The sequence below is a fragment of the Triplophysa rosa genome, linkage group LG23 (genome assembly GCF_024868665.1).
Source record: "Triplophysa rosa linkage group LG23, Trosa_1v2, whole genome shotgun sequence".
In the NCBI taxonomy this organism is placed as follows: domain Eukaryota; kingdom Metazoa; phylum Chordata; class Actinopteri; order Cypriniformes; family Nemacheilidae; genus Triplophysa; species Triplophysa rosa.
In genome coordinates, this window is record NC_079912.1 from 16,529,933 (window position 1) to 16,547,435 (window position 17,503).

The 17,503-nt window shown below is 39.6% G+C and overlaps 1 protein-coding gene across 9 annotated transcripts in view; it reads right to left on the bottom strand.

Annotated features, from left to right (window-relative positions):
• Positions 1 to 17,503, bottom strand: part of dip2ca (disco-interacting protein 2 homolog Ca) — a 100,161-nt gene that overhangs the window by 35,049 nt on the left and 47,609 nt on the right. For 4 of the 9 annotated variants that reach the window (XM_057323153.1, XM_057323150.1, XM_057323151.1 and 1 more), the window contains exons 2-6: positions 10,105 to 10,176; positions 6,433 to 6,543; positions 5,352 to 5,477; positions 4,841 to 5,050; positions 1,941 to 2,066 (exon numbers count right to left, since the gene is read on the bottom strand). In XM_057323153.1, coding sequence (XP_057179136.1) covers positions 1,941 to 2,066; positions 4,841 to 5,050; positions 5,352 to 5,477; positions 6,433 to 6,543; positions 10,105 to 10,176 — 645 coding nt within the window. Of the gene's footprint in view, positions 1 to 1,940; positions 2,067 to 4,840; positions 5,087 to 5,351; positions 5,478 to 6,432; positions 6,544 to 10,104; positions 10,177 to 17,503 lie in introns of all 9 variants that reach the window. The other 5 variants (XM_057323148.1, XM_057323145.1, XM_057323146.1 and 2 more) reach the window with 2 other exon arrangements.

Consider the following 17,503-nt stretch of genomic DNA (forward strand, 5'->3'; position numbering starts at 1 on the left):
ATGAAATAATTTCCATGAGCCAAATCCTATTCATAGATTTTGACTGCCTTCAAAACTGTTTGCAGGTAAACCAATGACAAACAGTGTCTTGAAGGAGCTTTACAGATTTAGAGAGAGAGAGAGAGAAGAGATACCTCTCGTCTAAATCTTGCCAAGTACAGAAGGAGACTGTGACTGAGGACAATGGGGCACAACCCCTGGGATGGACATCCATCCACTATTACCACTAATCTCTGCTCCGTTCTGCCTCCCTGCCCCGTACCGTCCCTTGTATCTTGTCCTTTGTCTCCTCAACCAGCCTTTTGCCTCATATTTTACCTCGCTTCCCGCCTCATCGCTCGCCTCCCTGCCTCATCTGCTGCCTTTATCATCAGGGACGAATGTAAGAGAAAACACCCAACAGCTAGAAGCCTTGCGTAACACGCTAAAAATAACCCAAAACTCCCTCTTTCTCTCAATCTCTCACTCTCTCTCCACCCCAACACATCTCTGCGGTGACACGAACACTAATGTGTTGGAAAAGGAGTTTCCTCAAAGCCCAGCGGTGCTCGTACCAAGACAAATAAAAACGATGTCTTGCGTCACGTGAGGGGAAACTGCTGGCGAACGTGCGTCACTGAGACACCAGGAGTCTGACAAACAGAAGTCAAGAGGAATGAGTAAGAAATACTAGTATTTTAGTTTTTAGTCAACTAAAAATGTTTGAATGTTAGTCAAGTATGACTGCCACATAATCTTCAGTAAATGTAATGGTTGGTATTAGTGCTGTTAAATTGATTAATCGTAATTAACAGTATATGTAAATATAAATGCACACACATAAAATATATGAATTTATTTTAAACATAACATTTATATCATGTATATTTAAATATATATTACACATATTTCTTAAATATATACATGTATGTGTATTTATATAAATACTTTTTTAAACCAATTAATCACGATTAATCGATTTGAAAGTCCTATTTTGTTTATTTATTTTACTAAAATGAAAAAGTAAGTATAGCCTTTTTCAGTAAAATGACTAATTTATCACAACAACAATATACGACAATAACATATGCAATTGTTCTGCTAAAAAAATTGCACCAGTTGTAAAAAAACACAAACATTTTACATTTACATTTATGCATTTGGAAGACGCTTTTATCCAAATGTATACTATACATTTTTGAAGGTCAACACAACTCACAACATTTAATAATCATGCATTTCAGATAGATAAGAATAACAGATCGATCAGAATAACAGATAGATAAGAAGTGACAGATCACACACTGACAGCTGAAGGATTTGTTCACCCAAAAATGAAAGTTTTGTCATCATTTACTCACCCTTTCAAAAGCCATAGAAGTTTGAAATGACATGAGGGTGATTAAACGATGACTGAATTTTCATTTTTGAGTGAACTGTCCCTTTAACACCGTGTCTACACCGGCCGCGCCCGCATCCAGTGTGGACACGTTTTAAACTTATAATGGGTTCTAATGCGTTTCTAACGTCTTTTGTCGTCTCGCATCGCGCCGGTCGCGTCTGGTGTAGACACGGTGTAAGGACACGAGGACCGAACAACACACAAATAGACGAAAGATGAACGAATCATCTAAAAGCAGACGTTTACGTTGAATAAAAAACTGTAATATTAAGAAAAAACAAAGTACACAGTCACTATTCACAGACAGACTGCATCTCAAAAACTGTTGATGAAAAATCCCTTTCACCATTTTACAGCATACAGTAGCTGACGTTCACACACACACGATCATAAAATTCACAGTACGCAACTCCAAACACAAACACACCGAGGGGTCCGGTCAGCCCCCGGACTCCAGAAATAACCACACGGAGAACACAAAGACGTCAAGGCAGTCTAAATGATCGGATGATGGGGGACAGTGTGTGTGTGTGTTTGCATTTGGGGGGCGTATACTGACCATCCGACTCCAAGGGTGGCGGCCAAAGAAGATCGGATCCGAACTCACAGGAGCGCCGCAGCGAGTTTCCGTTCTCCGCTACGCCGAGCATAGTTTTCCTCTTCAACGAGAGGTGAGCGATCGGCCCTGGATGGGGAAGGGAGGAGGGGAGAACCAGAACCTTAGAGACGTCCGCTTCCTCGATGACCGCGGGCATGGATGGGCGGGAGGGACGGGGCTGATGAGCCGAGCATGGACCGCGCCATGATCCCGACAGAGTGCCGGGCACTCTGACATCTGTCATGGAGGGGGAAGGGGTACGAGGAAGGTGGGTATGATTCAGCATTCCTGCAGGAGCGCCCACAGTTCATACACACTGCCATGTTTCTCCCGAATAAAAGGATTCGCCAAAAACAAACAAAACGGGACAACCGTTTGGAGCAACGACCTGCAGAAGTTACTCTCGGGAATGTAGCTGGGAAAAAAGTGTTTGTCCTAGAGAGATATTTATAATCCATGACGTGTTCTAAGATATGCAAAAACAAAAAAAAAGTGTCCAGCTCTCTTGAGGTTGGCTGTCTGCTTTTAGATGGTACCATAACATTATAACGTGGGAGGAACTGATAGGAAGTGAGGAGGTGAACGCAGGAAAGAACGCAGGTTGGTTGAAAACACAAAAAAAACAGACAGAGGGAAATAAAAGAGGAACGGGAAACAGAGGTAGAGCGTCGTGAAGAAAATTAAACCGTGAGGAGAACTTAAAAACAGACAGAGGACAGGATTGAACAGGATGGGGCGAAAGAGATGAGTTTCCTTCATCTGGCTTTAAACTTCACCACAGGGTTCTCCCAGATAACATCACGGCTCTATTAATACACTAGAGTTCATTATTTAGCCACAGTCCACAACATTAAGCCCTCTGGATACAGAAGGTTCGTGAGGTTTTTAAAAATGAGGCGTCTTTCTTTGGCCTCCGAGGTGGAGGAGGGGAGAGTGGCTGTAAAAATGTTCATCTTCCCGTTGTGTTCTGTGTTTACATTTCAAATCGGCTGGATAGATTTAACATCTGTGCGACACAGGCTATTCCAGACTACTTTTAAGAGAAAAAGAGGACGTTTGTTACTGCCTCAGTGTATTTGAGTGAATTCGGTTCGTTCCCTTGGGGCTCAACAAAAACTTTTTTTGGGGTACAGATTTGTACTTACCATAATAATTATTAATTTAGCAGCCCATTTTTTATTATTCATTATTTATATATATATATATATATATATATATATATATATATATACTGTATATATTAGTGCTGTCAATCGATTAAAAAAATTAATCGGATTAATCACACATTTTCTGTGATTAATCACGATTAATCGCACATAACAATAATATTTTAAAATATACTTTTACATTTTAATAATTTCACATTTAATCTTCAAATTGATGTAGAAACAACATATTTCTTTAACAGCGTCATTTTATGAATGAAAGAAAACATTTTGATATTAGTACTGCAACTGATGTCTCTATTAAATTGATTATTTTAACACTAATTATAGCCATTCAACAATATAATTGAGAGCTATCATGAAATATACAGAAATTGAAGGAAGTTCTCAAACATTTTACATTTACTTTAATGCTAAATTATAAATTAAATGCAGAAGAATTCTCATTAAAGCTACAAAATCACATTGATTTCTTCTTTTATTTTGTTCTTTGATTAACATTAGTGACAGGAGTCACAGCAGCACGTTTAAGAACGTGGCCCCTTTAAGAGCTGTCTCAATACGCAGATCTGACCGTCACCGCACTCCCATTTTCACAACTCTTTGCATTCATTTAAGATTTTATTTTACACTTTGAAGTCTTGCTTAAGAAAATGCTCGACAAAACGGGCTTTCTGACATAATCTTGTATGGTTTTATCCATTCAAGCACGAAAGAGAACTTAACACGGATGCGCTGTCTGACAGAGATTCACCGACGCAGCCTTCAGCCCATGACTGTTTACACCAGACTGGACCTCGCGTTGCGTTTTGCTGCGTCCCACAGTTTAGAAGCTGTCTATCTTCATTGAACGTGTCAAAGCAACTGTTTAAAATCGCGCTTAAGTGGTTTAAAAGCCTGTACACGAATAAGAGCGTGATTACATAATGTAACGCTAGACAAAGAATGTCAAAACAAACGGATGCTGCGTTAATTGCGTTAAATATTTTTCACGCGTTAATTTGAAAAATTCGCCATATATTCGCCAACTTAATATAATACTGTAACAATTTTAATACATTATATATATTTTTTTATATTATATTAATGGCATTTTTTACATTATATATTTATATATTTTTTGCCACTTAAATTCTCTTTAAAAAAATCTTAAAATAGTTTTAATTTTAAATAAAAATAAAATGTTTTTACCAATAGTAAAATAATTTAAAGTTTAAAATTAACGATAATGTAATGCTATGACAATTATAAATTCCACAAATGCTATCATTTTAAACTTTATTATTTTAAACTAAAAAACTATCATTTTAAACTTTATTTTGTGAAATAAAACCATCAGGATTAACAACAACGTTCTACAGAAACCCAAATGTTTACTTTAGCAAAGCATAAAATACACAAACATAATTAACAAATAAATAACATAGCAGCAACGCACTCCTTTTGCACACTTTTGTCAACACAATTCCTTATTGTTAAGCCCTTCACATAATAAACCTACGGACATATCTTAGCATATAAGTTATGTTAATGACGGTTAGCGTGGTTTAGCGACAGCACAGATATATTTGTTTCAAAGCAAAACAGACAACACGCACAGGCGAAGGAGGCGGGGTTTACAAGCATGGCAGGAAGTGTAGGAGTGATCGGCTGAAGGTGACCAGGTGGAGGCGGGGCTTGCCGAGGGGGCGTTACCTGATTTGCCGACATGCGTTTGAGCCAGGACGTCAGCCAGGCGTCCAGCGGCTCCGCTGCCCCCACTCTGCGTCGAAGACGAGGAGGAGGAGGTGGTGGAACCTTGATGGATGGCCCGGCTGATCCAGTGCTCCATGCTGACGCTGCCCTGGCTGGAGGTGGGGGTTCCCTCACCCTGGCCGCCCTCCTCCTCCGAGCCGGACGAGGTGTCTGTCAGGGGGGGCAGAGAGGAGAGGGGGGAGAGGCCTAGTGAGAGTCACTCAGACCCACTCAACACTCAGCCCAGAAGGTGGACAAGTGCGATTAAAGTCAACATGAAATGACATTCACTTGTTTTACTTTTTACACGTGAAGGAAAATTGTAAGTTATGTTACAACACATAACAAAAATGTAAGTTTTTCCAAAACGCAGCTAAAATAATTGAACGCGTATTCAAGTAAATTGAGTGAATTCTGAATTCATGTTGACTTTAAAATTAAGTTGTGAATAAGAGTCAGGTGAGAAGCTCACCTGGGGGGGTGTAGGCATCCATCGAGGTCTGTACCACTAGAGAACGGCGTTTGGATGGCATGGGAACCGCCATCTTCCTCTCTTTGTGTTTGGCTAGCGCTGCCTGTACTGCTTCTGTGTGCACATCTAAAGAAAAAAACGAAACGTTTCAAGCAAACTAAATGAAAAGAAAGTTGTAAAGTCAAGTTGACCCAAGCATCTGTCTTGTTTCAAACTCGCATGCTGATATTGTTGACATTTTTCAAGGATCATTACGCAGAATCTTTTTTCCCAAAATTGCAGCATATGGGTTTGAAACTAAATGATCACTTTTTTGGGTCATCTTCTCCGCTGACCCCCAAACTGGTGTTCACAATGACGTGTGCGAGATGAGTCTCAGCGGCTGATGGCTGAGCGAGTTTGTGAAGGGAGCCAAGTCACCACCTCCACCCCTTATGTGATCTTGCGTTACTGACTCATCACACGGTGCTGTGTGTGTGCGTGTGATGACACAATGGTTGACTGTAGCTTGTACCCACGGCTGCTCTTCTCACAGAGTCACGGCTTCTAATAATCCAAGCTGTTATTTGGATTCACTGAGATACACAACACCATATTCCATCAACACACTTGTGGACTTAGTCAATGTATTTGTATCATTCTAACTAAATGGCAGGGAATGATCTTAACAGGAAGTCAGGAAGAGCTAGAACTCATCCTGACAGGAAGTGATGCGCTATAGCTGTTTTTAATAGTCACTACAATTAAGAACCAGCAGAATCTTAAAGAATAGTGATGTTGACCTCTATTGTACCCTTGTACCGTTTTGAAATAAGACAGCGGGTTGTTTTTCAATAAATCTTTGTGACTAAAATTACTCATGATAAACATACAAAGACATTTATAGACAGTTTCAGCCGCAACAACATAAACAAATGTATTGTTGCCAAACTATCTTCAGGTAGACCTCCGCAAAGAATCAATACCTGTTTTGATTTAATTGAATACAATTAATAAACAATTAAATATTCATATAAATGAATATAAAATCAATTGTTATATTACAAGCCGTGGAGAGTGTGGGGGGTTGCCGCTGACTCACCTGATCGGTAACGTTCATCACGGGTGCCCGAGGATCGTCTGCGGTGGTATCGTGATGCACAGGACGGAGCCATGGGTAGCCGGCGTTCGTGGGCCATGGACGCCTCCAACCCTGAAGGACAAGGAGAGAGATGAACAATTAACAATCTCATCAAGGGATTCGTTTATTACATATTCACCTCATACATCTCCGTCTGGGACGCTGTCATTTACAGACGGGCTGAGAGAAACATCACCACCGCCCTGCTTGTTCTTGTTTTAATCAGCGTTTCGCTCATTTCGTTTGTTGTTTACAACCTTCTCCCTTGTCTCGTTCTATTACCACAAAATGTTTCCAACATGTCAACGAGTTACATAAAAGCAACAACAAAACAAAGCAAACACAACACAACAACTGCATGTATGTATTTTATCTGCAAACATATGAACACAGATTGAATCTGCAGACTTTCACATTTTCTGCAGTGATTATTTACATCTATTTAAAATGTATTTGATGGATCTATTTTATGAAGATGGGAGTACTACAAAGTTAGTTCTGAAATCATAACCAAAGAATGTTATGTCTGACAAGAGTTCATATTCTACTTTTTTTTTTAATTATTTCTTTGTTGGCCCGTTCAACAGCCATACGGCCATACATGAAAAGAAAAAGCAAACATGGACATGTGCCTAAACTTCTAAGCCGTCGCATCTCTAATTGAGAATAGATTATTTCCAGCCATACACAGCAGTGATTGGTCTGCTATGACTCATATCAGTCTTTTGATTGGCCACCTCCGCTCCGTTCCACTCTTTGTTGTCTTGAGTTCTGAGCAGAGAGCCGAGCGCGTCTCCACGCTTTCTGGCAGACTTCAGGACACGTGAGACGGCCCGTGTTGCGTTCGACACTTCAGCCAAGAGCTCTGCGTGCAGAGCGAAGAAATCAATTTTTGGCCCCGTGCTGCCACAGCCAAAGACATCAGCGGGTAGATTTATTCATTCAAAAAGACAGAAGGTGGGACAGCGGGTTAAAGTGGGAATCATGTACCAGCTCATGCAGAGGAGGATGTGATGGTGACTTTCTGACATTGCAATGACTCAAGTACGACAAACTCTAAAAAAACTACAGATCATGAGAGAAATAGTCACAGATCGATATTAACCCAGTTAAAGTCTAAGTAACCTTGAAAGTAACAAATGTCTCCTCAGTGACGGTACCCTGATGCAAGTATAACATGACTTAAATTCTGTCTCAAATAAGATGACGTGTTTGCATTAAAAAAAATCATATAACCTCACATACAAAAAAACATATAAAAACATTCTATAACATTTTCTACATTAAAATAATATAAATTTATCATTTGAATTTGCCTGAAAAAAAACATTTGTTTTCTTTATCTTTATCTTGTATCTCTATGACATTTAACTTTTTTATTTACTTGTGATCCCAAAATCTAAAGTGCGCAAAAACAAAATAAAACATTATGAATATTAATTTATAATAATTTTAAACAGAACATTATTCAAACGATTTTGTAATGCAATGCATTCAGATTTTAGACTGTTTTGGGATGCTAGTTATAAAATTACAATACAATACAAAATGTTATAATAGACGACATTTGAAACCGGCCGAGGCCAACCAAAGTGCTGTACTCGTGAAAAAAAGAGGACATCCAACTGCACACACGACCAGGTGAAGCATTGTGGTAGGGTGGATGGCATTTGCCACTTTCCTTTGCTCCAACACATAAATGACCGATCTTTTACGCCCATGCGCATGCCATCACGGGACTGTTAAATAACATCGGTTCCCGCAGGAGCTCACACGTCTCACGGAGTCGTCTGGCGCATGCCTTTCTTCGCAGCACAGTCTACGACAAGCGCTTTGTGCCGAGCATGATGTCATAGGAGCCAGACTGGGAACGCGCGGGCTGCCTGTTGCTATGGCAACAGATGCTGCGCTCATCAACAATGCAGCCAGACGCGCCGAGCCCAAACCTTCTGAAGTTACATTCATTTTTACCAAACTACAATTGCAGAGCTGACCTCATAAGACCGTAATACACACTCTTTTCACGGGGGAAAAAAGGACAACATTTTTTGGAAGGCAAAGAGAGCAATTAAAGCCTTTGTAATGACAGCTGGCTTTTAAAGTTCACACTAATGCCATCTTACCATCTGAATGCGAGACACTCCGAGACTCAATAGTCCTAATGCAAAGCGTTCGCCTTAACAGGTGAATGTGCTCAACGCTGAACATTTTCATCTTTCCTCCGCTGATATTTCTGAGACGATTCTTTTTCAGTGCCATGGAAAGAAACATTTCTAAGCGCTTTTATGAAGCTCTTGAGAAGAGCTTAAGAGAGCTCTTAATTCTGGTGTCCCGTCACTTATCGGCTCATTTACAGAAGCGCTGGAGAACCAGAGTGCAAATGCAAAGATTAACTGTGGAGATAGACGCAGGTTACGGATGGCATCGCCTGCTAAATGCAATTTTAAAAAGAGTGAAGAGACCAAAAAAGACCTCTTTTCTGTTATTTAAGCTCTATTTAAACTGTCAACCCATTTAGACTTTATTACCTTTATCTGGCACAGGTCTGATTCTGATCTGTGTGCGTGTGATCGTGTCTGATTAAAGTCCCTTCAAAATGCAGACCTTAATCTAGATATTTCTCTAATACCTGGTCATGTGACCTACACTAGTCCTTTTGCATTAGAGATTTCAACAAACCCTGATCTCTGTAAGTATTAACCTTCTGCACTCAACCTTTCATTATGTGGTTTGTTAAGAAGCTATCACCTTTTTTTACCCGGGGGATGAAAAAATTATTTTACAGAGATTCAGGTGAGCAATGACCTAGATTTAGATTTAGATTCAATTTATTGTCATTGCACATGTACGAAGGTACAAGGCAACGAAATGTGACCTCTGCATTTAACCCATCCAGAGAGTAGTGAACACACACGTACCCCCGGAGCAGTGGGCAGCTATCACTGCAGCGCCCGGGGAGCAAGTAGGGGTAAGGTGCCTTGCTCAAGGGCACCTCGGTTGTTACCCGCCGGCCCTGGGAATCGAACCGGCAACCTTCTGGTCACGAGTCCGACTCTCTAACCATTAGGCCACAACTGCCCCCAGCAACCATAGCAACAGCAAAACATGAAAGGGATGGTTCACCCCAAAATTTTAATTCTGTCATCATGTATTCACCCTTGTGTTGTTCAAAACCTGTATGTGACTCTTTCTTCTCCAGAACACAAAAGAAGATATTTTGAAAAATGTTTTTTGTCCATACAATGAAAGTCAATGAGGTCCAATGTTGTTTGGTTACCAACGTTCTTGAAAATCTCCCTTTCCGACTAACATAACCCATTCCTATTGACCACAGCCTCCAATGCCATTCAAAAGATATTGCTATTTTAATATCAGCCTTCCAGACATTGAAACAGAGATCTAATGTGAAATCCATCTGTCCAGATCCCAAGACCTAGAAAATTAGACCACAGAAAACTGATTCCCGTAGCAGGTTTATAGGATCTGTTTAAATGAGAAAAGAGACAGTAAACCCTCTGCTGTAGAAAAAAAACAAGAGCCGGTTCAGTCTCCTACCTCAGTTGTTTAAACCTGTTTTTGGGGTTCAAACGCTACAGTTTCCCTGCGGTGGGATGTGAGAGTCGGTTCTTTTACCTGGAGGCTGTGGCAGATACGCCCCGAGCAGTTTCGCCCTCTTTTTCTCGTAACCTTTCTGAGTGATGTCACCTGCAAGAGAAAGGGAGCGTCACAAAATGTGCAAACTGTCTTCAAAAACACACACATGAACAAAAAAAGTTTTTAGTTTGGAAAACACCTCAAAAATGTGGTTAGGCGAGACGTTTTTGGGCAGATCTCGAGGAAACCATCGTTGGGAGAGCGCGCTCATCCTGAAATGATTAATGTAACAGGGTTGCGCGACTCTTGTCACAAAGCATTAGGCAACCGGGACGTCACATTTGCGTGGAAATTAAGCAAAGATCTGGTGCGTAACGAGAAAGACGCAGAGACTCGACAAGCGACAGAATAACTAAATGAAAAGACGTTCAATGATGAATCAATAGCTCTGCTACAAAACTCAAAAACTGCCTCCCTGTCTACCGCCTACATGGGCTGACTTTTTTTTACATTTTAAGTGACATGAAACATCACAAGTGACCGATGTCAAGTCTAGTAGCACAGTACGCCTACAGTGACGCCTTAAAATGCTGCCTAGGTAGACAACACACTAGGTTTTTCAAAAAAGAAAGCAAATCTGGTTTTCAATTTCCTTCCTCATCAATACAATTCCTCACCCGCATACTGATGTTGATGTGAACACATTGTGTGAGCCCTTGAAGGACAGGAAGTAGTTAACATTGAAGCCTGTTATTCCCTAATGACCTCTTTAACAGCCCAATAAAAGTGGCTGGGATGCTAACGGCTGTGGCGCTGATGAGGAGGAGGAAGATGAAGGGCATCAGCATGAAATGGAAGACGACAAAAAGGAAAAGGTTTTTTAAACAGAGACGGGATGATTCATTTCCTCACACCCACACGCTGCCAATCAAACTGCCTTGTGGCGATTTCTGCTCAGGAGATCCATGCTTATCTCGCTTACTTATTCTGCATCTCGCTGTCTCTCTTTCTTCCACACAAACACTCTTTCCAGTTTCCTATTCTTGCCATCCTACCCTGAGGGACAAGTCCCTCGTATATTCCAGCACCTCTGCAAAAGTCTGTAACCATTAAAAGCCAATAAATCTGAAAGTACAGCAGAACGTCTTTTAAATAGAGAGAAAACGAAGGTGTCAGAAATGATGGGCGGCTACTGGACGGTTAAACTCCAGGTTTACCGACACACCGCTGTTCAACCCGCTGGGGGTGTGACGCTGGCTACTTTTCTCGTGTGTCTGGCAGCTGCCATAGAAAACACGTCAAATGAAACAAAGAGCAGCTGTCAGACTCGGAGTACACTGCCATCTCGTATTTTGAGGAAAACGCTCCAGATGTACAAATAAATTGAAGATTTGTATAATTTTTTGATAATATTCGATAATATTTTCTTAATTAGTAGTGTTTTCTAAGACGAGCATCACTATTATTATTGCGCAAGTATTTCGCAACAACGACAATTTTTTGGCGGACAGTAAAATAGACAAAAACTCAAGGGGGGAACCTGAGCTATAGATCATTCTGCAAGATATAAACAGCAGTGGTCCAGAAGCACTACCAGTTTCAGCTTTTGCTTTTTTCAATGATATTTGATTATATAATTATATTAATTTACGTATATAATTAATATAATTAAAGATGTTTGATTAACATTTTGATTTAATTCTAAAAATGTTTTTACATTTTTTTAATTTAACCTTTATTTAACCAGGAAAGCCTCTCTGAGATGAAAAATCTCTTTCACAGTGTCCTGGCCAAGATGAGCAGCAGCACAATCAGTTTCGAACACAAAATGACACAAAATGGTTGTATACTATTTGGTTCTAACGCTTGTGTGTTTTATATCATTTATTAGGACTCTGTCTTTTATTCTGTTTGTTTAACATGTTTTTTTTCCCTGTACAGCTGTTTGACGTGACTGGTAAAAAGCGCTATTAAAATAAACTTGACTTGACTCGCGTTAACAACTGAAACAGTCTGTGTGACTAGAACCTGTCCTGAGCCATAACGTGTAGCTACAATATCAAGATTTGCTGCGAGATATTTTACCCTGGGAAAGTTGGCAACCTAGCAACGCCCTAGCAACTGTCCAGGAACTACGTAGCAACACACTAAAACCCATTCAGGACACCCATACAGCAAAGACCTAGCATGGGAAAGCATCCCTCACAACCATTAAAACTCGTTATAATAAAGCAATGATGAACACATTGAGAGCCAACACTAATGCATTATGGGTACTTCAAGCGAAGCATGACAGATCATTCATATCTCAACATAAGACCTGTTAGAAACGTGAGTACATCTAAAAGTGTTCCTCTCGTAGCATAACTCTCACAGCACCATTACCCCAACTTAAAGGCTAATTAGGACACAATGGCCTTTAATTGAGCTGAATTGATGTGGATATGCATGAGGCTGTTATAAATTGGCACCCGGTGCACTTCAGTACAATGAGACAACCAAACGTTCAAACATCTGATGATTGAGAGGAACTTTAATAGATTCTACCGAGGCAATATCATCTGAAGTAACAGTGGAATGTACGTCCACGTTTCTGGTGGTTTAAATGGGATCATCTGAATGGGATGTAATCCTACACACCTCCAATACAATCACCTCATGCGTTCAAAAAAAGACTGAACGGCCATGATCAACATTGTACACCGACGGGGAAGCACAGCGGGCCTAAATAATGTTTATCTAATTCGGTTAAAAAGCACAGCAAAACATCTGCACGGGCGTCAATGCAAATTACTGGAGAGGTAGCGGCACGGCTTATTTTCATTACGGAGAATCTGGCAGGCGTTTTGATGCCACTACCCTAAGAATGAAAATGATTTCGTTATTTACTCACCCGCATGTCATTTCAAACCTGTATGACTTTCTTTCTTCTGCAAAACACAAAAGAAGATATTTTGAGGAACGTTGGTAACCAAACAACATTGACCCCAATGACTTCCATTGTATGGCCACAAAACCACTAAAACATCTCAAAATTTCAGACTGTGTTCCAGTAAAAAAGGTTTTGAATGGCACGATGGTGATTTTAAATAGTATCTAAGGAAACATCATGCATTGGAACATCATGAGGATGGATACGTGGTGGATATCTAGATTTTGACAACAAGCGAAACACAGCCAATCAGATATCAATACTCTTTGTGAATTCTGCACTGATCTAGATAGAACCAGCTCTTGATATTATCACGGGTTTAGATTCAAATGGAATGTGATCGTGGATACGCCCCTCTCAAAATTCTTTCAGTACAGTCTTCGAGCTGAATGTAAAACAGTCCCGAGCTGCAGGACTGGCTGGAAGTGAGAGAGATCCGATTACACCATGTGCTTCTCCATGAGCTTACACCTGGATATGACTACGCTAAAAAAATCTATATGAATCCTCTCAGCTGGAAAGCAACGAGCTAGACTATGCTGACTTGTGTTCGATGCCGTGGGAGCTATCTTTAGACCTTTCCGAAAGCAAAAAAGTCTTCAGTTCATAATCTTCTTCTACTAACAACAATGGGCTTCTTTGTTTTCTTTGCGAGCACTATAATTACATGTTACAGGTGGTGGAGCCCGTGGTTCACAGAATAGAGGAAACCCTCCTTTTGCCTTTCCACAACACAAACGTCTTAATAATGGGGCTGAGAGGAAAGAATGGGCCTCAAAAGAAATCTCAACCTCACAAGCAAAAATGTTCTTCTATTTATCTAAGAGGATTACAAGGCCGGGGAATATGTGCAAGTCTTTCACACTCCGTTCTATGGCCTGGAAAAACATAAGCAACGATACCCCCATAGCGTGACACAAAAGCTTTAACTGCGTGGAAAAGCTTTTGCATTGATTTGTGGAATATAACCCATCTTTAGTGGGTTTTATCAAAGAGAAGCTTTACAATAGTGCACAGAGAATGTGATGTCACGGGACTGCGGTTCAAAAAGACAGGATATTGTGATGTCACTGGCTTCCTGTTTGGTGTGAGGGAGTATTCCACAGAGATCGAATCAGGGAAAGGGCCATGGCGTCAGATGTGCCATGGTCATCTACCTGTGTTTTTGTGTGTGAAAGACAAATAGAGCAAGTTCAAACACAAGTAACCCAAAAAATCTTTTCCATTCTCAGTGCCTATAGCCTCGTGGTTAGCGCGCCAACATATAGCGGAAGTGGGCTTAAGGCGACCCGAGTTTGATTACCGTCTCTCAACGGTCCTTTGCGGTCCCGCTACCCTATCAAAACATAGTTCTCTTGAAATGTATGTTAATGTTTCTTAATTTATCTTTGTCACACTCAGTGCTTTCAGTGAGTCGGCCACACCCACTTATTTACATAACGCAGAGAAATCTGATGTGATTCGTTCAGTCGCAACATTATATACTATCCAACACCCCAGCATTAGACAATAATATGTCAACTTCATCTTATTTTGTTAGAATAAATTTAGAAATACAGCATTAACACACATAGCATTATAGTGGATTACAGTCCTTTTATGACAACAATAAAATGTGCAATAATAACTTCCATTGTATTCTGTATGTGCTCTGAAAATGTATTCTATTATAAAAAAAATTAATATATATTTATAGAATACATGTATTTTCTATATTAAAAGTATGTATTCATGTGTATGTGTTGTATAGATCTAATAATAGTCTTTATTTCTGCGTTTTCTTTTTCATGTAAACCTGCTTTGAAGCACTGCAACATTGTAAAAGCGCTATTGAGATCAATTTCAATTGATCGATTTTCACGTAAAACATCTTAGATGAGCTACACCTGTGGTCACTCCGCCAGGACAACTGCGCAAACTTGAGAAGAACTGACTTCGTACATCCACTAAAATCACGTTGTAACCAGATGGTAAAAAGAAAAATGAAGAAAAGCTCTTAGTAAAATAAACTACAGAATAATTTATTTTTAGTGCTATTTTTGATATCGATTTAATGCTATGAAATTCATACATAAGTTAGGATTGGGGGCAGAGATGGCAAAAGTACACACATCCTTTACTTAAGTAGAAGTACAGATAGTCATGTTTAAAAGTACTCTGGTAAAAGTTGAAGTACTTGTTTACTCAAGTAAAAGTAAAGAAGTATGGGCTCTAAAATGTACTTAAGTAAAAAGTAGCCAATACTACTACCTGTTTTAGAGCCACGCTCGTAACTGGACCTCACAACTGAACTACCATTAAGTAGATAATGTGCCATTTTTCGTGTTGTCTTCCGCCTTGGTCCGTGGCAGCTTCATAGACTACTAGCCTATGTCTGTGATGCGTAATAGCCAGGGAATGACTGTTTGGTACTGTGATTGTCAAAACATTTTATAACAGAATTTCACTGCTTTCAATTTTAGATGAACTGTCCCTTTAAATTTTAAATACAGACCAGACATGGACATATCATTATGCAAAGGAGAAAACTAAGAAATAAACATTAATTAAGCAGGTCAATTTACTTGGTAACCATTAAAACAATTTATTCCTAACCCCATCCCTAATAAAACGCTGAAAACGGCTCTGTTAATGTTTCTTCTCTAGTCACACTGATGTACGAATTACATGAATCATGTTTATGATGTTTTTCCATTCAACACAGCGTTTTGTAGTTTGCCTCATTGGATAATACTGTCAGTCGTACAGTAAATCAATTTTAAAATATTAAATGTTTAGCCTCTTACATTGTACGTTGCACTAGTTCAACATTAAAACTGAAACATCTTGCTGACAGTGTTGCCAGATTAGGTGGAGGATTTCCAGCCCAAAGGCTCACTAAAACCTACTCACTCCAACAAAAACCAGCCCAAAATTTCAACTGCCAAAATAATGTGATAGAAGTTTATTGCAATGTCAATCAACGTTGATAAGGATCATTTTTATCTCCTTATAATATGACAAGATGAAAAAATCATCATAAAAACCAGGAAAATAGATCAGACAGATCAAACAAGGCAAATGCATTAACAGAGTTCGAAAATAAGACTAATATGTCCAGAAAACCACTTCAAAACGTCAATCGGGAAATTAGCGAAATTTTTGTGCAAAAGTGCCCACTATAATTAGTTAATCGGAAAGCAACGCAATGAGCAGGTATTTTGCACTCGTTCATGAACTTCATGCACACACCACGATAGCAAAAAATATGCAATTCATTGATACATACTGCAGTGCACGATAATGAACAACAGCAACAATAATGCGCTTACGAGTTTCCTTACCTTCTGACAGAACTGCAGTACGTCTTTAGTGAAGTATATGTTTGTAGCTAAATTTAGCAAAGCTGTCAAAACCTACTGTTAAATCCAGTAGCTGTCAAGGACAACTATGCCAGACTAGTCTGTACAGTTTAAAAGATTTGCTGATGTTGGACAGAAGTAGTATAATCCCATATTTAGTTTGACTTTATTAAATCGTTTAACTGTGCTCTAATTTCAGTTACACTTATATTTACAAAGAATCTTCGAGTCGTTTCTCACCACATGTGTAATTCACATTATTACAGTGCAACTTATATTTAGGCCACTTTGGAATTGCGGTCGCTTCGATAGCTAAATTACATATTTAAAATCTGGTCCTTTCGCGCTAAAAACTCTATCATTTATGAGTCATCACATTATGCTGAATATCACACTCGAGATCGAGAACAGTTACTCAGTGATTTGATTGGTCACCGGCGCTTTGCCCGCCTTCTTACATTTGATTGGCCAGTGGCGGCCTCACACAGCGCTTTGGCTTTTAGGCAGCCCTATCATTAGGTTGAAAAAGTCACGCAATGGCAAGAAATAATATTCATTGTGCATCAAATACAGATTAAAACTAAAGTCACGAGACTGGTTTGAAAATGTAAGAAGTAGAAAGTATATGATATTTGTGTAAAAATGTAAAAAGTGAAGTAAAAAGAAGTCGGAAAAATAAATGTTGGAGTACTAGTACTGATGCCAGAAAAATCTACTTAAGTACAGTAAGGAAGTATTTGTACTTCGTTACTTCCCATCTCTGATTGGAGGTGTTGCCGTGTTATGCTGACTGGTGTGCTCAAACAAACGAAGCAATGTTTTAATAGCACCACAGTGCGACAATGTTTACCATCTGAGAATACCAACCAGCCGATGGCTTATTCATAACTGTCTATGCATATTACGCATTGATACGAGGAAGCACACTATCAATTCTTCATACATTTTTTGGGCAATTTGAAATTCAGCTTAATCCTGCATTCTCACCAACTTTACATCCCCTACACAGTATTTACACACCAACTGCATTATTTACACACAGCCCACTGTGAATGAATGTCAAAACGCAACAATGATCTATGTATTTTATCCTTGAACCGCAGAACACGGATCACATTACTAAACAAAAGGTTGCGCCTGAAGGGCTAACTGGTATTCCTGACAG